Source organism: Phoenix dactylifera, chromosome 3 (assembly GCF_009389715.1).
Source record: "Phoenix dactylifera cultivar Barhee BC4 chromosome 3, palm_55x_up_171113_PBpolish2nd_filt_p, whole genome shotgun sequence".
Taxonomy (NCBI): Eukaryota; Viridiplantae; Streptophyta; class Magnoliopsida; order Arecales; family Arecaceae; genus Phoenix; species Phoenix dactylifera.
In genome coordinates, this window is record NC_052394.1 from 14,815,325 (window position 1) to 14,835,699 (window position 20,375).

A 20,375-nucleotide genomic window follows, 5' to 3' on the forward strand; every position below is an offset into this window, starting at 1 on the left:
AAAATAAGGGCGGTAAGAGATCACCTTCTCTAATGCCCCTAGTATTAATCTCTTGGATAGACTTGCCATTGGTGATATGTGAGATGCAAGCCCACATCCACCAACCCAAACTTAGTGCGAGCTTGTTTAAATTTGTACCCTAAATCAAGAGGGTTACATGTCTATGCGAATCCATATTACACACATCAATAAGGAGTTTGTTTTATATTTCCATTGGATGTTCTCTCTTCTGTATGCCATGTACTTTGTATTTGTAATTACTCAAACTATAGTGCTTATTCTACATGTAAAGGGCTACATGATGTGGGTCTTGCCAGAATGGAAGCATGCTTGACTCAGAGAGAACTTTTAGTTACCTTTCAAGTCACGAGAACTTAGACCTAACCCATCAATAGATCGTGTTGAGTTATGTCGGACTGTAAAGATTTCTAGACTTGACCCGCGATCCAAGTCGCATTGGATCATGCAAGACCTAGATGCAATCTAGCTAGAATGAGGGAATCTTGGTTAGGACCAGGTTAGATTGAATTGCAATTCAGATGGAGTATTTAGCAATCATTTTATAGTCAAAAATAATAATCAATAATCATATACAAATTCATTAAAATGCTCGAATAAAACAAATTAGACGCCTATTTAAATGAAAACTCTTAAATATTCACAAACTACATTAGAATCAAAAAATGAATAATTGAGAAATTTACTCAAAAAATAATTGAGAAATTTGATGGCATCATAGATAACTTTCAATTGAAATGAATAATAGTTGTTTTCTTAAGAAAAAATGGATATTAAGAAATAATAGGAAATAGAATGAAAAAAGAGGCATGGTTGCATGAAGGAGAAGAATTAGTTTAACCAAGTATATTTGTTCGCCGAAATTGAATATGGAATTAGAAAGTAGACAGGAGTTTCTTTTATCAGGTTGGATCATGTCTAAACTACATTGCACATATTTTAGCTTGAACCAAATTAGACCTAAATAACCAATGAACCTAATAGGTCAAGTCAAATGGGATTGATAATTACAGAAACCAAATCTAATCCTATTTTAAGAAAATGGATCTAGACTTTGATAGGGATCAGAGCATGAGTCTTCAACTACAGCTTGGTTAGGCTATAGCGAAGGTGCAAATGAGCTGAACTAAGCCGAGTATCAGGTTGCTTAGCTTGGCTCAACATATTAATCGAAAAGTTTCATAGCTTTGCTCGAGATCAAGCTGCACTTTAGATGAACTGCTCGAGCTCGGCTTGACCAAGTTTTAACATGAATCTTCGTTCTCCAATAGAGTCATTATTCACACTTATTTACGAAGTCGAGCTAGCCCAAGTTGCAGTGAGTTTGTAGACCTGGACCGAAACGCATTCCCTAATGTACAACTTTTGCACATCATCCATCTTAGAGATGTGCAGCTCTCTCTTTTAACTTTCCCATATGCTATGTGTCGCATTGAAAAATGCACGGACATCTTCTAGAATATATGAGAACCGCCCATCTCTAAGATGAATGATATAATAGCTATCCATAATGGTACAAGACTCTGCGGTGCACCCTAATTAAAGGATCGGAACTCGGCCTTGGCAGTAGGTCGAGCCGGGTCCATTTAGGGTTCTGTTTTGAAATGTATCAGCTGACGGGAGGCCTCTCAAAACGTTATCCTGAGCCATGATACATGCACCATTTCCTGTTTAGGGCAAGTGCCAAGCAACGGTGATGACAAAAAGGCACGTTACAGAGGAAAGGAAGCAAAATTGGAGCACAGCGGACTTCCATATCTGCACCATCAATAATGGAGTACTCCCAGGCCAACGGCACCATCGTCTCCCCATTCTCTGACTTCCCCACTCACGAGCAGAACTAAATGGATTCCAGTCTGTTCGTCACCCAACTCCTCATCTCTCCCACCTACCCTCTCTCCTATATAAACCCCATTCTCCCCACCCATCCCTTCCTCATCACCCCAGAGACAACCCAACCCCTAATACCCATCTCATACTCATCATCACCATTCCCTCCCCATGTCCATGGCCATTCCACCACCCCCACTGCTTCCACTGCTACACCTGGTAGCACTCGCAGCAATGCTCTCCTTCTCGCTCCCCGCCGCCATTGCCATCGACCTCCGGATCCTCCATGCTTTCAATCCCTTCTCCAGCCTCCACCACCCTGATCCCTTCTCCCCCTCCTCCTTCGAGGCCACCCTCCTCTCCCTCACCTCCCACGACGAGTCCCGCCTCCTCGCCCTCGCCGCCACCACCACCTCCCATGCGCGCCGCAAAAAGGCCGCGCCCGGCGCCCCGATCGCCTCCGGTCGCCTCCTCCTCCAGACCCCCACCTACGTTGTCCGCGCCGGCGTCGGCACCCCTCCCCAGCCCCTCCTTCTCACTGTGGACACCAGCAACGACGCTGCATGGATCCCATGCACCGCCTGCGCCGGCTGCCCCTCGTCCTCCCCCTCCTTCTCCCCCGCCAACTCCTCCACCTTCCAACCCCTCCCCTGCGGCACCCCCCTCTGCTCCCAAGTCCCCAACCCTTCCTGCCCCTCCGCCACCGACGGCGCCGCCGCCTGCTCCTTCAGCCTCACCTACGGATCCTCCTCCCTCCAGGCCAGCCTCGTGCAAGACTCCCTCTCCCTCGCCGCCGACGTCATCTCCGGTTACAACTTCGGCTGCCTCCAGACGGTCACCGGCGCGTCCCTCCCGCCGCAGGGCCTCCTCGGACTCGGCCGCGGCCCCGCCTCCCTCCCCTCCCAGACCCGCCCCCGCTACGCCGCCACCTTCTCCTACTGCCTCCCCAACTTCCGCTCCCTCAACTTCTCCGGCTCCCTCCGCCTCGGTCCCGCGGCCAAGCCCCGTCGCATCCACTCGACCCCGCTTCTCGCCAACCCCCGCCGTCCCTCCCTCTACTACGTCAACATGACCCGCATCCGGGTCGGCGGTCGGCCGGTAAGAATCCCGCCGGAGGCTTTCGCCTTCGACCCGTCCACCGGCGGCGGCACCATCATCGACTCGGGGACCATGTTCACGAGGCTGGTGGCGCCGGCCTACGAGGCGGTGAGGGATGAGTTCCGGCGAAGGATTAAGGGAGGCGGGGCAGTGACGTTTCTTGGGGGCTTTGATACGTGTTATAGCGGAGCGGCGGTGAAGGTGCCGGCAGTGGAGCTGGAGTTCGAGGGGATGAGAGTGCGGCTGCCGGAGGAGAACGTGGTTATCCGGAGTAGCTCCGGGAGTACACTGTGCCTGGCGATGGCGGCGTCGCCGGGGAATGTGAACTCGGTGCTTAATGTGGTGGCCAGCATGGCGCAGCAGAACCACCGGGTGGTCTTCGACGGAGCCGGCGGCAGGCTCGGCATCGCCCGGGAACGCTGCACTTGACGGTGACTACCCCGTTTGCTGGTCCAGGGGGTTCTTCCAAGTATAAGGTGGGGAGAGCCTGGTTGCTTGCCCTGGCTCCTCTCTTCCATCTCCTCCTAAGCCAAAATAGTTTAGGTTAGGACTTGGGAGGGCTGCATTTTCTTTTACTTTCTCTTCCAGCGAGCGCTTCTACCGAGCTTTTTGGGAACTTCAAGCATGGGGCATCGTGCATGGTTTGGATCCACTTGAGAGTAGCCGTAGTTTAATGTTTCCATCAATGAATGATGTCCATGGTAGAGTTGGTGTGCTTTTATTTTAATTTAAATATTTTTTAAGATTTAGTGTTGGTGAGAAGGAGTTGTCTGATGCTCTCCGAGATGTATTGCTTTTTGATTTTTTTGGCTGTATTCGTACTCATATAGTATGATTCTTCTGATTTAGCAAAAAAAAAGTCTAAATTTTCAAAAATGTTCGTCTCAAAAAAAGCTCAGGGTGTATCCATCGCATCGCATGGAAGACTGTTTGTTCTTTCACGCCGTTGGATCATATCTTGCATAGATCTCGAAGCACTTTAAATATTTTTTTTATATATTTATATAAATCTTATAGCAGCGATGGTACAATTTGATGGTGTACGTATATTGCAAAAAGGAAGAACCTAGACCCTCCAAAGAATTATTAATTTATAGTTAATATAGTAGATGGCTAAAAAAGAAAAGTTTCGAAATCATCCAGAGCGTTGGTCTTCGACAGAGTTAGAGGTACAAAGATTCAAATCAATAACCTATATAGCAAACATATGGCAAACTAATATTGAGAAAACCTAAGCAAATATAAAGATTGATGAGATCTGGTATTAAATCTTAGATTTCAAAGTAAGCAAGTCCATGAATCAGAAATGCATCTTAATTTACTCGTATAAATTAAAATTTCCAACCAACTAAGAAGCTTTTATTTTTCATAATGATAATCTATAAATTAGAAGCAATAAATACTCTCTAGAAACACAAATTGAGAGGCGAATAGGGTGGTTGATTGGATCGTGTTAAAATCACCACTTATTCCAAAAGTTTAAGCTTATATAATAAGATAGATTTATTTATATATTTATATTTTTTTACACTCTTCCTCACATATGAGCTATACTTTTCTTTAATGGGCGAGCCCAACATGTAAATTTTTTTTTTTAATAATAGGGTTAAAGAGTGAGAGACAAGGTTCGAACTCAGGACCTCTACACTGATACCATGTTGAAATCACCACTTTTTCAAAAAAACTTAAGCTTTTGGGATAGACATTAAAAGAAAGAAAATCCGGCCCACATGTAAGGAGGAGTGTAAGAAAATTTAAAATATATAAATAAATCTACCTCATTCTATCAACTTAAGCTTTTAGGATAAATGGTGATTTCAGCAGATCGCCTCCTAAATGGCTCAGTATTCTGATGGTTGTTTGTGGGACAGACATGAGGCTACCCCTCTTCCTTTTCATCTTATTCTATCTTTTGACTTACATGAATATACTCATACTAGAGTTAATATGATCTATTCATCTTATCAAAAACACACATTGACCTCTGTGGAACCATGGCTTCCGTCCATATATGGAAAATCGTCCTCTCATCAACCTGATTGTCACACACCTTCCCCTCCTCCCAAATAACCTTTATTGATTGATGCAGCGCACATTTGCTATTCATTAGATAAATCTTGAATACTTATGCAAACCCGACTCATAATCTATATAAACTAAGAAACTATAACACAAATCTCTCAGGACTGACCACGAGCCAATCGTGATACTTATAATTAAATTTGAATAAATTTGAATCATAAACTTGATGAGGACGTCAGAGCTTGAACAGAGAGAATATAAGCACCGTGTGCATCATAAAGGAACCAAAAAAAAAAAAAAATTATGAAGGTTGAATCGCCAATAAAATTCAAGCATATTATGTTATTTTGTATGCTCCACCGCAAACATATGATGTTATTTTGCATGCTCCACTGCTTGATCAAGTAGAACGGGGAAAAATGGGGCGTTCAAAGGTGATGCAAAGAGGAGTATGGCAAAAAGGCGATCCAAAGAAATGAGTGTAGATTGGAAAAGCTTAAACTCCTGAGTACCTGCAATGTAACAATTCATATCAAAGTGCTGGATTCAAGAGGCAGCTGTAAATCATACTGGAAGCATTCGAGTAGGAAAAGTTGAGCACGGCACAAGCAGCAAAATAAGCTTCTCAGCAAACTGAACCTTTCAGAATAATTCTGAAATAAGCTATATACATTAATCTCCTTTTTCACTCGCAGCAAATTCCACCATGGACATGATGTTAATGGTTTACATTTCCCACCTAAAAAAACACATGCTTTAGATCCGAAGCTTCTTTCCAGGAATTGGGTCATCATCATAGTGCCCGGCATCATCACGACCCTCCTTCTCTGCCTTCTTCCTTGCAAGAAGTTTATTGATCTTGTGTAGCTCGTTGGTGAGCTTCTGGTCCTTGTTCTGCTTCCTGGTCTTCCGTCCATCTTGCATCTTCACGCCAAACTGGAAAGCAGCCTTTGGCATTGCCTCCTTTTGTTCATTGTAAGTAGCCCAGTCCTCTTCCGTGTCAAAGTCCCACCTATGAAGACGACCCTTGGCCTGTTTACAAAAGTGCAAGTCAGAAAGATGCCACTGTAGGTTTATTTCTTTAACACACTTGTATGCAAGTCGTTTGGCGATCCTCATCAAACAGCCAATATAATGCAGAAGGGATACAAAATTAGCAATGTTATTGGGAGAATCAGCATTTCTGAATGGATGCCGACATTACCCTACGAAGTGTCCGGGCTAAGCTTGGGGATTGCTTAAAACATTTTACAAAAAGGCCATGTCCAGTAATTTCAGGCAATATACAAGAAAGATGCTCTCAGGTTTGGCATGATGTAAAATTGAAACTAGAAAGAGAGTATATTCTTTAGCAAAAAAAAAAAGAGAGTATATTTGAAACATAAACAAAGAACAGTGCCATTGCCCCAGGCTATCTACCATGGTGGCAGTCATGGTATAAATCATCTAATTCAAATGAAATTATTAAAGTATAGCTGGTGATATTTGAGCTAAGTGGTAAACTTGCAACTCAGAGATAAATGCAAAAAAAATATCAAGTCATGATTGCATTAGCACCTGCTAAGCTACATATAGTACATGGATAGGAGTTACAAGTATTAATGAACAAACTGTGACTTGTGATTAGCTCAGAAAGTTCGTAATTACTAGAATATATAGGAAAATTTAACCGCTCTGAATTATTCAAAGAATCATAGGGCAACAGAAAAAGTTCATACCCTCCCACCCCACCCCCCACCCCAAAAAAAAAAACAAAAAATACCCTCCAAAAGTAATTTTTTTAAAAAAATTAAAGAGGTAAAAGAAAGAAATTTTATGACCATATCATGGAAATCATGAGTGTTCATCGTTAAAGAAAACTTTTACCTCTGATTATTCCATCTTGGCTTTACAAGATAATTAATCAATTAAAGTTTTACAGTCTATGAGCAACAAACACATTGAATATTTTGTATAACGTGCCAGAATCAGTTCCCCTAAGAATATCCACAGCAAATCCCTTCATCCTATATGCTCAAGTCAAGTTATCTTTCCAATTCTAGCGAACTTCTATAAGATCACTCTCATCTTTAGAATAGTAGTATGGACCTTGTTATTGTTCAAATAATGCAATGTCATCGTACTGTTGTCTCATCAATTTTACAGTCAAAGTTTAAAGAGGCTCGTAGTGATTTCGCAACTATCAGTACAGACCACATCATATCATTATCCATGTGATTATTTTAGAAATCTCCATTCTTATATATAATCAGAACAAGCTGCATATATGATCATGCTTTTTAATCTGCTGGTCATTTTGATTAATGCCTCATTTTCATCTTGTCCCCACTTTCATATACTCTGTAAATTTTATGAGATGTGAGTCACTAACCTCTTTAAGTGTCCTCCCTAATTTCAATACTAATTCAACCATGTCCTCATCCATCAATTCATCGAAAACAACATAAGACATGGAAGGCCAAATATAAATTAGTCATGCCTAATCAAAACTAACATAAAACCATTAATGTTCTTATATATCATATCAACATATATTTATTCCTTCACACAGCCAAAGTTAGCTATCATGTACCCTAATAATCATTACTCCAGTTCAATAAAAACCACATGCAAATTTGTTATTCTTGATACTTTCCAATACTAACCGAACAAAATGATCTCATGGTCGAACAATCTGACACTACAACAATTTAGGGTTAAAAAGTTCCCATTTGGTTCATAGCTGAAGTCCACCTCTTATATAACTTGTATTAGTTTATTATATACCAACAAAGTTGTTCTTGCATTATACTGTCCATTACAAAGTTAGGTTTCTATTTCTTAGTTCCTTTTCCCCCTGATAATCCAGCAAGAATGAGGGCACCAATTATTTTAACAAAATAGAACCACCTAGATACTAATAGAAGCATGATATCCACATTTTCCGGCAAGAACAGAGGAGGAGGATATTAAGTCAATTTAGTGCTAGATAGTTTAAATTTTGTTTATATCTAAAGTCCATCTATTCCAATTGTTTTAATACCAAACAAATAAAGTTGTTCTTGCATTAAATCGTTCATTATGAAGCTATGTTTCTATTTCTTATATCCAATTATCTAGGAAGAGTAAGGACATCAATCATTTTAAAAGAGAGAATGAATGGTCAAATTTCTCATGCTTATATTCAATTGCAACTTTTGCTGCACTTTTTCCCCATCCGTTCGTTGTCCATTTTGAAATCCCTGGATTTCTATATTTTTAGTTAATAATCTCATAATATCCATGCGAAACGGAAGTTTCTACTTGTCTGAGCTGTGGCATTGGAGATATCTCAACCAAGGTTCAAAAATTGTTGCAGTTTCAGGATTTCAGCTCTGGCTGAAAAAATGAGCTTCCATTTCACTGATTCAATGACTGGCCGTTTATTGCCATAGTTTCAGCAGTTCTACTTGAAAATTATAAAAGAACACAAGAACTATCAATTAAATTTTTTAAAAAAGAAAAGGTTATAGGCAACAATGAGTAATAGTATAAGACAAAAAGAAACAGAACATTTAAATAAAATATACAATTTGCAACCTTTGGGTAGTACACTTTACGTGATTTTGCATTGAAAAATGACCAAACATTTTTTAAAATTATTATGTTCAAAGAAATCATGCTTACCGTACATTAAATGATTACTATTTGACAACGATCTAGCATACAACAATCCCAGTATACATAAGGTTTGAGCTCTGGGATAAACTGTGTCAAAACATACTTTATTTATATCTATTTATGTAGTGTCTCTCAAAGTTTGGCAAAAGCTTAATTTAGAAAAAAAGCTTTCCAATGTTTAAGAACATTAAGGAATGGCAACATATTAGCATACAAAGCCATATACAAAATAAATTTGGTCACATAAGTTAGTTTTAAATGAAACTCCCAGACCAACCCCGATTTTAGATCGTTTCTGAAAACAAAACCTTTTGATTGATGAAACTTCGAATTATGATTTCAATCTCTGTAGCAGTAGTAAGACCTTACAGATTCTACCACCATCAATCATACAAGAGACAGAGGAGGTTACTCCAGATCAAAAGGTCAAGAAGAATTATTTTATATTAGAAAATTATAGCATTTTTAGCTTAAAAATAATTGCTTGGATAACTGCATTAAAAAGGCTTGCCTGAGTATTTAATAAGTGATTGTTATGATACCTTCTTACATATGAGCCAGAATTTGCATGTTCTTTATTGACATGTGTTGTATCCCACAAGCTTTCAACTGTCACCTCATTTATAGTGAAACAGCAAATGTAAAATAGTTACCAGACAAGATCTCTTATCTACATCTTTTTCCTGTTTCTTTTTGTGTTCTTGTTGATGAATCAAGCTTAGGAAAAACTAAAATATCTCATAATTAGATAACAAAAACTTTCTCCCAAGAAAATGTCCTTACTGTTGCACCAAAACTAAAATATCTATTATTTCTTTTTGTGTTCTTGTTATGATATCTTTTTTTTTGTTTCTTTTTGGGTGATAATCAGTTAGAAACAAAGAATTAATTAAATCTTGTAAATTATCATGATTAGCAAGGTTGTCAATTTACAATCAATGGTTACAACTGATGGTAAGTTCTGTAGATTTTTGCTCTTTCATTTCTTACGTACCTCAGCATATGGAAAATAAGCTAGTAGCTAATATCAGCATTCAAGTTTACTACCACCTATCAGATGTGGAGGCTTATAAAATCCTAACCATATTTTGCTCTTTTTTCATATTCATCTGCAAGTTTGATAGGTTAGCAGGATAAGACTATAAACTCCTAACCAAACTTAAAAAATGCTAGTGTCAAGCAAATGCAGTGCATATTAGGATTGATGCCTGCAATCCCCTATAAGTCATATTTTCATTTGATCTAACTATATTGATAGGTGTGCCTCGATTTTTCACATGATGCACTTCCCTTTCTTATTAAACAGTCTCCACAACCTCCTATAGAACTTCAATTTCAAAGGAAGAGTTCTCTTACCCGGCCACCCATGTCCATTTTTGACAAGTCGTCCTCATCATCACTGTCTATAACCTCGCGGTTATACTCTTGATAACCAGGGTAGCATTCAGAGTAACTTTCAGAGATAAAATTAGGATCTTTCTCCCGAGCATCCTTTTCCCTTAGTTGTTGGAGCCGCTGATCGTCACGCTTGAAAACCGACCCTAAACCCCGGTCTTTGTCTTCTTGAGTCATGAACCGTGGGTCCTGTAGTACATTTGTTCCAGCCAACACATCATATTCCTGGATATTTTGCTGGAGATACTGTTCAGGATAAGCCAACTGTTCAGCATACTGATAGTCTGGCCACTCTCCTTGGTATCCAGCAGCCACCATTTGAGCTTGAATGGCATCATACCCATTCTGCAACATGAAAGAATCATAGACATTTATTTGGACATGGAAGTAACAAAATTGTCTAGAGTAGCAAAGCATGTGGTATTTCTACTAAGCATGTAACAAGTTTGAAATTATATCAATCACAATTCACGAGTGCAAATGATCATTATGTGTGTGTGTGTACGATCAAAATTTTCATATACGTCAATCCTATATTTTAGCTGTCCACAGAATCAATAGATTATTATCTTAAAACAATGAATGCCTCACCACTTCTGACAATAAAGAATATCACATATAGTATTGTTATAAACTCACTGTTTGTTGCCAAGCCTGAGCAGGTTCAGAAGGTGGGACAGGACCATAAACAGGTTCGCTGAAGTAAGACTGCCTTTCTCGGCTATGTGGAGACTCTTCCATGTCATCCGAAACTGGGCTCTCGCTCATGTCCTTAGCAGGAACAGCATAGTCAATTCCATCTCCTAAAAATATGTCGTCTACTTCAGTTCTTGCAATAGGAGGGGGTGGTTTCTCTCTTCCATCAGCATTGCTCTTGCGAGGAGGTGGTGGTGGCATCTCTCTTTCTGGATCTCTCTTTGAAATGCGACCATCAGGTTGTCCAGGCTTCTCTTCATCATAATCATTGCCTACTGTTGAATTTTTCCCTGTCAAGGTAAAGAATAGTTGCAGAAAATGAAATTGATGATCTTAATCCCGCTGAAATTTTCCAATTTCTACATGAAAACATGCCACGCTTCAAAGTGCACCTTTCAGAAAAAGAGAATGCCCCTTGGTCATTCATATTTTACATTAACTCATTGTTTGCTAAGAATTACAAATTCTAGAATGTTCCCTGGTACTGGATAAGGCAATTTTTATGTTTTCTTACTGTGAATATGAAGCAAACCAAACAACAACAATAATCATTCGGCTTTACTCCACCTATTTGGATTGGCTTTATGAATCCTCATTTGCCAAGCAATTCTATCTAGGGCCACCTATGATGTTATTTCAAGTTTTTCCATATCTTTTCTCACACTTCCATACACATTACCTTAGATCTGAAATTCTTATGAAGCTAAACCATTAATTAATCCTTTCAGAAGCTAAATCATGGCACCTTTCTGTTAGCCATTAAGGCTAACAGAAAGGTAACACTGATTTTTCTTCTTGTTCCAACTCATCCCCATGAATCCTAATCTTTGCCTTATTCCATCTTCATTAGCCTACATCCAAGCAATTGAGGGACTTTCCAATGGGTCAGCATGAAGAACTAGAGATGGGGAAAAAGCATGGATGCTAAGCCTTAGGGTCTCTAAGAAAAACTTTATTCATATAAAGAAGGTACCAATATTAACTTCATAGGTATCCCCCCCACCCCTCGCAATATATAAGAACTTGTAAAAGAAGTTTACAGCAAGGTCATGTTACTTGAACTAGTAACTCAACTAGAAACCATGAAAAATACTCTAATCACACCAAAACCTGATGCCAGCTTTTGATCATCAGAACCACCAAACTAGGCTACCAGCAAAAACTCAACTTTGAAATAAGTACCTACATGTCTCAAAAGCATGGATTAGAAATGGGAAAAAAGACTGGATTAGGATCTCTAAGAAAAACTTTATTCATATAAAGAAGGTACCATATTAAATTCATAGGTATCCCCGCCACCCCTCTCAATATAAAAGAACTTGTAAAAGAAGTTTATAGCAAGGTCATGTTACTTGAACCACTAACTGAACTAGAAACCACGAAAAATACCATAATTTCACACTGAAACCTGAGGCCAGCTTTTGATCATCAGAACAACCAAACTAGGCTAACCAGCAAAACTCAACTTTGAAATGAGTATCTACACATGTCAACAGCAATGTTACTTGGAGCCTTGGACCCATGACCCAGGTGTCAAGTGTCCAGAAGAGTTGGACATGGAAGCCTCCAATTAATCAGACATGTGAGCACATCCGTATTAATGTGCCAGTAAATAGATATAGATGTGCGTATATAACAAATGATTTGATTTAATTGATAAAAGCATTTCTTAAATATTATCTTAGACTTGCAAACTTCTAGAAATAAGTGTGAAATGTCAATATCTAATCATGATGACATCATGGTCTGTTGACTTTTAGTGTCAGAGTTTCATTTAGTGTTCAGGTGTCCCAGTGCCAGACATGTCAAACAACCCAAATTTTGAAGGGTCCAATTTATACTGCTCAAAGGACTACTATAGTATGGCATTCAACTCATACATATGGCTTTCCCCATACCTAAACCCACTACAACACTAATCGATTCCTAAAGAAAATGAAATGGAAAACTTCTAAATCGAGTTACCAGCTAAGGTGCTCTACCTTGACCACTTTGAATAGAAAACAGCTAATGATCTTTCATCATTAGGCTCAATCTCAACTATAATTTCAAACTAAAATTTATGCCATCTTTTGAACATCACAAAGACTAAACTAGCAAAATCTTAAACTAGAAAACTTGAAGGACTTAATTGGGTTTGGAACAAGTATCCGCAAGCCTCAAACAGACTATCAGATTGTCAAACCTCAAAAAAAAAAAAAAAAGCCGGCTCGCAAGACTTCAAAGCCCTAATTCCAATAGTGTCCTTGGTAAATAATAAAGCTACTTCAGAGAAGCATCATGCAAGTTCATTTTCCTATATCTATTTAACTTATTACTTACAGATAGAGCGTATCTTGTGTACTTAGTTACTTACCATATCACCCTATGATTGCCATAAACATTTTAGCCTAGAAGTTAGAGTTGGCACCTCACTGACGAGATAGCAATTTTCTCGTCACTGACCAGATAGCAAAAGCGACCCAGTCCACAATACTTTAACTCAACATTACCCATATAGTGCTTTTCTCCTTTTCACCAACTAACAGTAATTAAGCAACAATTATTGCTACCATCATCCGATCACAATTAAGCTCTGGTCAATAACTTTGAACATGTTTCTGCAGTATCATACAAATTTCATAGGCAACGTATTTGAATATCCTACACCACCTTGCTAAAATAAAAAATCAGATATCCCTCGGTTTCACACCCGCTGACTCGTGAGAATTTTCTTTTTATAAACATCTACAGAAGAAATTAATGTCCGTCATATTAGAATTATAGCAAACATTTGTTTCTTATTTGTTATGCCATAAATGAGCTGTTATATGGTACAATCTAAGGGTGAGAGCTAAAGCAAAGCAAGTTTCTCTCCATGTTCCATGTGCTTTATTTTTTGGTGGGGTGTTGGATGGTGATGGATCACATATTCCTTTTTCTGTCAAATGGAGCATTGTTTTGAAGGGGGGTCAAATACATATGGGATAGATGTAATTTGTGAAAATGGTTAATATTGTACTAGTTGTTTTAATGGAGTGAGAACTATAAAAAAAAAAGCTTCTAGACAAATGTTCCCGCTTCAAGAACAACAAACTATGCCCATCTTTCATTCTTATCACAGTTTAAATACCTTGCAATGACCAGCATCATCAAATCCTTTTTAACACTCATGGTCTTCTTCTAAGGGTCCTTGCCCCAAATACAAGCCCCACCCTTATTATAAGGCATTTATGGCTTTTATCCTCCTTTGATTATCACAGATTAAAATTATTTTCACTTTTTCACTTTTATCATAAATAAAAATGCATACCTTTCATATCTTTCTCCTTTTTCTTCTTTTTGAGAACTTTTCCAGATGATCCAAGACGAAGATATTGCATGATTTTTGCAATCCTATCAAGAACAGAACCATCTACACTGACTGTAACCATTTCCTGCAGAATAAATCAAGTATGAAGCGTGAGTTGTTTAATCATAAAGAGAATATTAGCATGCAAAAACATGAACATATACCTCCAGAACTGGGCAGTCATCCTTGCTTCTATGAAGAGTAGTAGGGATATCATTAGTAAACCCATCCTCCTGGTAACAAAAAAACAAAGCACGCAAACAAATAAAAGAAAGCAAACACTTAAATTTACATGTATGTAAGAGATGATACAGTGCATGAAGCAAGACTTAGTTCCTAAGCTTTCTAGATATCAAAGGTGTGTCCACAAAGATTACACAAGCTGAAAGTCTAATGCATTGATATGAACAAAATCAACTAAATGTTTAACAAAGATGCTCAATTCATGAAATTATAAGAAACCCATTAAACAAAAGAATGAAAGGCCATTGCCAAACTGATGAAAACAGGAATGTGATCTTTAAGAATGAGAATAGAATAGACGCAAGTTTACCTAATCATGACTAAATTTACCTCTAACATTGATAAAAGGCAAATAATAGATGGAAATGAATTTGAATACAAAAGAACAAGAAAGATATTATGTAAAGGATAAATTAATCCCAAAGCTTCAAACAAAGCAAAAGGACAATTGGATGAGTTGAACCCCAATATAGTTGTGGAGTAGAGGGATAGATGAAGACAGAGGAAAGTAAAAAAGGACACTGTATTAGGGATGTTTAAAATTCATAAAAGGGCCAATTAAAACATTACAATCAGATACAAAGACAAAAGGCAAAAGTCAGTATTGGACGAAAGAGGGAAAAGTATTATGAGAAGAATTTAGGGGCTTGAGGAGTCCACCTCAAAAACTAGGGGAATCTAACATGATGCAACTAATATTACTATTTATTTCTCCAAATATCTCTACAGCAGACTGAGTTTGTAGATAACCCTTATGGTAAAGATGCGGTTTTCTATTAAATTAGAGATTAGAAAATGGTTACTAGCCAAACTTCAAGAGTAATATGAACTTCCATATAGAAATATTATCAAATTTACAGAACCATAACAATTCAAAGAACAAGACTGCAGCAGTGAAGATAGACTCATCAAATAGGAATATTAGTCCTAACGGAAATTATTTATTACAAATTCAAAGCTAAAACCAAATCACTGGAGAAATTAAACTTAACATGTAGGAAATTATGTGTCATGGAATACCATTACTCAAACATCAATATGAAGGTGATGTTTTACAAGTGCAGTGCTAGTAAAAGAACATCTGAAAAATGAAAAAGTGACTACAGTGATAATTGCCAGGCATTAAACGGGATACATGATGGTGGTGTCATATTTCAGTTAATAGCTAATATACGTGGTTCTTGAAAGTAAATGACTATATCAATGGTGACAACTTTTGTCATTGACGCCATAGAAGTCATTAAATTCCACCAGCAGCCAATCGAGAGAAATGCATGGATGTATCGTTGCTTAGGAGATAACAATCCAATCCAGCTGAAGAGACTGATAAGAATGGGCTGGTCCCACAAAAACATTAAATTCTCGAGGAGGGGTGAGAAGGGCTCTGATATGATACAACTTCAAGATTAGGACAGCAAAGATGCAAACAAGCTTGTTATCCTATCCATTATGGAATAAAATGGCCAATAGAAAGACAGAAATGATATGATCATCATAGTCATGAACATACCAATATGCAAAAAAAATGAAAGATACTACAACAAATGCAATACACAACATAACATGTATAGCAAATGAGTAGCAGCCTTTGAAATTTACAGACACTTCTTGATTGTGGGGAGAATCCTGTCAAGTGTAGTAAAGAATCCAATTTCTATCAAGTGCCCTCTATTGGAAGAACATGCCAAATGAAAACAAGCTAAGCACTTGTATGTCCATTACTAGAGATTTAACAATGAATCAGAGATATTACCAACATTTATGAATCCCATTACAAACGAAAAATAAAACAGACATGTCTACATCAAACTGCTTGCAGTAGTGGCTCATTCAACAACAGTGACAATCAAGAACACATGGTCAGTACTATGTAGAACTCTGATTGTTGAGAAACAATATGGTTGGAAGAACAGTGAGAAGATGGTAAAAAATTTCTAAACAAGGAAAATTAAAGGTCATACCATGTTAAAAATAAATGCCATCCGACCAGGAAGAAACATTTCATTTGCCTTGATAATGCTTTGCGGCTTAATAATCGATTGATATACTGACTGCAACAAGAAAATTAATTTTAAGTAGTCGCAAGGCTTAAGAAGATATTTTTGCTATCAAATTCTAACAAAGAGGCAAAACAAATTGATAAATTTCATTATTGTGTCAACGAACCTTTGCAATTGCAGTACGGAATGAAAGTGGTTGATCTTCCTTTGGTACCCTTTTACAAAAAGAATAAAAAGATTATCGATAGGTCTCTTCATGGTACAATAACTACATCAATTTTTAGGGAAGTGCAAATTAGAGATAGGACAACATAACATAGCAACAAGATTGCAAGAAAGCATGGGGTGCTGTGCTACAGCGAAATCAAATGGCATTTTACCCCACCACTGTTACAGATTGCTTCCTCACAAATTACCAATGCTATCAAAGAACACTAAAGTCATAAAAAAGAAGGGAAAAAAGGCAAAAAAGGAGCTCCAAGAGCATTATACAGAATCCAATTATAACCTAAACTAGAACATCATACCTAGACTTTCCATCCTTCCCATCTTCAGCATCTGGTTTCTTGTCAATTTCACTTCTTACCTTGTGAAGCAAAGCATAATCCAAACCTTTGACCAAATGTGTGTGCTCCAGATCGCCTAATAAAAATTTAATCAAGAAAAACAAGTTATTTCATAATTAAGAGTTTCAAAGCTGCAGTGATCCCATGAGAAACAAGATATCAAAACAAGTGGTACCCTGTTTCGAGCATGTAAACTAATTTATCCAAAAGATATTAGTGGACTAAATCAAGCTACAATCAACGTCAAAATGTTTTCATCAATCTTGATGGGAATCAAAAAATAGAAACTAAAATTTATCCAGATTTATGAAATTATCTACAACAGGATAAGTGATCAATATACTGATTTTCACAATTTCGGCCAACATCAACTTCACCTGGATATTCAAATTTTCAGAATTTCTGAAATGATAACACTTCTGGATAGTTAGATTCAATACTATCTAAGTTTCTCGCTCACAAAAAATAGAGCTGTCAACATTTCATTCGGGTTTCTGAATTTTCAATTGAATGTCTCTTTCGTGCACGCTATAATATTTCAAAAGCCGGACTATTTCTAGTGTTTAATAGTAATAGCTAAAGCATCAAGCAACTTTAGTGAAGCATCATTTCTAGTTCTTTATTTTCCATATGTGTGATATGATGTGAAAAGTGAGTTCTTGTTATGAAAAGTACCAACACCTAGAAATTATTCTAGTACTTTAACATGTTTCAGTACTTGTACAGTAATTGTCCAAATGTTGAGGGATTTAAGAGATTACGATGCCATACAGTCAGGTAACATAGATACTTGGTAGTCATACCAAATTTCTAGGTGTTGGTTAAAACATTGTGGTTTCACAGATATTCTTCAGTTTTGACAAAAAGTTTTCCAATCCAAGCTTTGAAAATATTTGAAAATCTAAGAGATATTCATATGCTTAGTTCATTTAAAGTGATTTCTACACCAACAACACGTGGTCAGATATGCGGTCATTATTCATCACCATTTCTTTTCTTTTTTTGTTTTTCTTTGATCTGTCCATCAACCTTTAGGCCTGACTATTTAAAACCCATTCATGGTGTAGGCTGTCTACCAATGTGAAAATGAGATGATGAAATCAGCAACTTTCCCTTTAAAAGTAATATAAAAGATGATGGGCACACAAACCTCCAAGATATTTGCTGTTCTCAATAGATATCTTGTGTGCATCAGCTAACCTGCAGAAGTAATGCAATAAGCACCACAAGTGCAAGAGGGTAAAAAAGAGGGGGGAAGGAGAGCGCAAGCAAGTGAAGAATGAAGGATCATGCATCATACATAAGAAAATGTAGAAATGATACCTTAAATCAACTGTCCCAGGAGGAGCCACTGCATGAAATGAACCAAGCTCAGTTGGCTCATAATCAGGGTTTTGATTTTCTCTGCGTTCCTTAGCACGATCTCGATACCTTGGTGTGTCTGGTTCTTCATGCTTCTCTTCTCTGATAAAAATAAGCTTAGTATAAACCTTTATAAGTACACCACATAAAAGTAGAAGGAAAAAAAATCCACAAGCATTAGTTTCTCAAATACCAAGGTATAAAGAAATCTGCAAATATAGATATGTTTATGAATTCATTGTAAAAAAAATCCAGAAATTGAGTTATTTTAGGCTACAGAATCACTTCATCAATCTGCAATATGTTTTCAAGCCTTGAAAATTCTCCGAAAACTAAAAAGTGATCTCCTCAACAGTGCCCATAAGAATCAATCAGACCTACCTTATAATACTACAAAAGAATGATATCTATGATGGAAAATAAACCTTAAATAGACAGAAGTAACTACAACCACACCTAAAAGCATGTGTGTGAATGATAAAAATCACCATGTGATAGTTGATGCATCCTGAATTTATTTAGAAAAGAAAAGTTAATCATAGGAAATTAAGGGAAGACAGTTAAAAAAAGTATGGTTTATCATTGGCCTACTAAATTCCCAAAAAAGTTCAGCATTTCAGTGCCTTTCTTAATGCACTAAGCCACTGTTTAGGAAATGCAGGCTTATGAACATGATTTACTTGTGTTAACATATCACAGATATTCGGATATCTATATACAATATGTATCCATATCCATCCATTTTTCTAGATCAGTGCCAGATTATTGATAAACTCCTCCCAACCTATCCAGAATAGAGTATAGACTAAAGAAACACACTGAAGGAACAATGCATCAGTATCTCAAAGTGTAAAGTTAAATGCATTAACCAGCTAGTGCATAATTGTAATATCAAACTGCCAATGTTTATCTTAGACTGCAAATTAGAAGGATCAAAGAATCAACAACAGTAAATGAAACATTTACAATTTAGAGAGAGAGACAGGAGAAAGTGCACATTAAGAGAAATGAGGAATGTAAGCCTTTTAATAACCAACAGTAGGATAGATTATCTGTATTAACCAAAAGCAAGTGTTTGAACACTTAAAACAATCTAATGCTATTCCAAGGTAGTTATGGTCAAAGTGTGTGACTTGGAAAGCATGTACTTATGAATCGAAAACCCTAAATTTATCCAATAATTCTTAACTAGTCAACACATGTTCCCTGACATCCCTCGTAGTGAAGTGTAAACTAGAAAAAATAACAACAAGCGATCCAACGATTAGAAGGTGGCAAAAGAATTAATACGAGACCAAAAATAAATTTTCTTTTCAGCTTTATACTAGCAAATAGAATACATATCATTCCATTTCCTAAGATAATTGCAAGTTTGCGATTTTCCTTCTCTGTAGCATAATAACGACCAATAAAAACCGCAGGTCGAGCAGAAGATTCCATAAAATGTTTCGAAGGAAAAAAAAAATTGAGAAGGTGAAGAAAAAGATAAATAGCATCGGAACAAAAATTAAAAAACAGGAGGACGACTTATGACTTACTTCCGACGCATCATCTTCTCCTTGTAATTCTTTCTTGAAGCCATTGCAAATTTCTAATCTCGAGATGCGAAACCCTTCTCTCCCTTCAGTTCAAAGCTCTCTTATAAGATGAAATTCATAATAATAATAATAATACAAAGAAAGGAACGAAGGAAGAAAAAAAATACCGACTTTTATGAGCGAAGTGAATAGCTCCTTAGACGGCACCTTGCTGCTAGGGTTTTCAATCTTTGTGTTTGAGCTACACTCGGGGTTAGCGAGATCGATTTGAGAGATCTGGAGTTAGGGTTGGAGAAGGAGAGGGCCTCGTGGGCTTTTCGCGTCCACGACGGAGAGGAGGAGATGAGATCCTTAAAACCTTTCGCGTGGAAGCCCCAAATCGGCGATCCGCGTGCGTCCGAACCGGAAGGGCGGTTCAGGTAATACGACCAGACTAACCGCCACATAGTTGGAATTTTTTACAGTTTTAGCGAAAACCATCGTTACCATCACCGTCGGATCAGACCTTATACGGACCGGGGGATACTTGGAGAGGTCAAAAATCTACTAACCTAAACCAAAATTCCGTAAGGTTGGACTGAATTTCTCATTAAATTACAAATTATATATTTTATTTAAATAAGCCCATATCAACTCA

The 20,375-nt window shown here is 37.7% G+C and overlaps 2 protein-coding genes across 2 annotated transcripts; one reads left to right on the forward strand and one right to left on the reverse strand.

Moving 5' to 3' along the window:
• Positions 1-1,961: 1,961 nt before the first annotated feature.
• LOC103719226 (aspartyl protease AED3-like) lies at positions 1,962-3,695 on the forward strand. Its single transcript, XM_008808367.4, has one exon. It carries the CDS (start codon positions 2,020-2,022, stop codon positions 3,373-3,375), a length of 1,356 nt encoding a protein of 451 aa, XP_008806589.2. The 5' UTR covers positions 1,962-2,019; the 3' UTR covers positions 3,376-3,695.
• A 1,831-nt stretch (positions 3,696-5,526) lies between these two features.
• LOC103719213 (suppressor of mec-8 and unc-52 protein homolog 2) lies at positions 5,527-20,088 on the reverse strand. The gene is made up of 12 exons (XM_026809296.2): positions 19,911-20,088; positions 19,739-19,821; positions 18,162-18,302; positions 17,989-18,038; positions 16,800-16,914; positions 16,439-16,487; positions 16,234-16,323; positions 14,194-14,262; positions 13,991-14,114; positions 10,642-10,988; positions 9,964-10,347; positions 5,527-6,000 (listed from the first exon to the last, which is right to left on the reverse strand). The coding sequence occupies exons 2-12, from the start codon at positions 19,780-19,782 to the stop codon at positions 5,725-5,727; spliced, it is 1,689 nt and encodes a 562-aa protein (XP_026665097.1). The 5' UTR covers positions 19,783-19,821; positions 19,911-20,088; the 3' UTR covers positions 5,527-5,724.
• Positions 20,089-20,375: the final 287 nt, after the last annotated feature.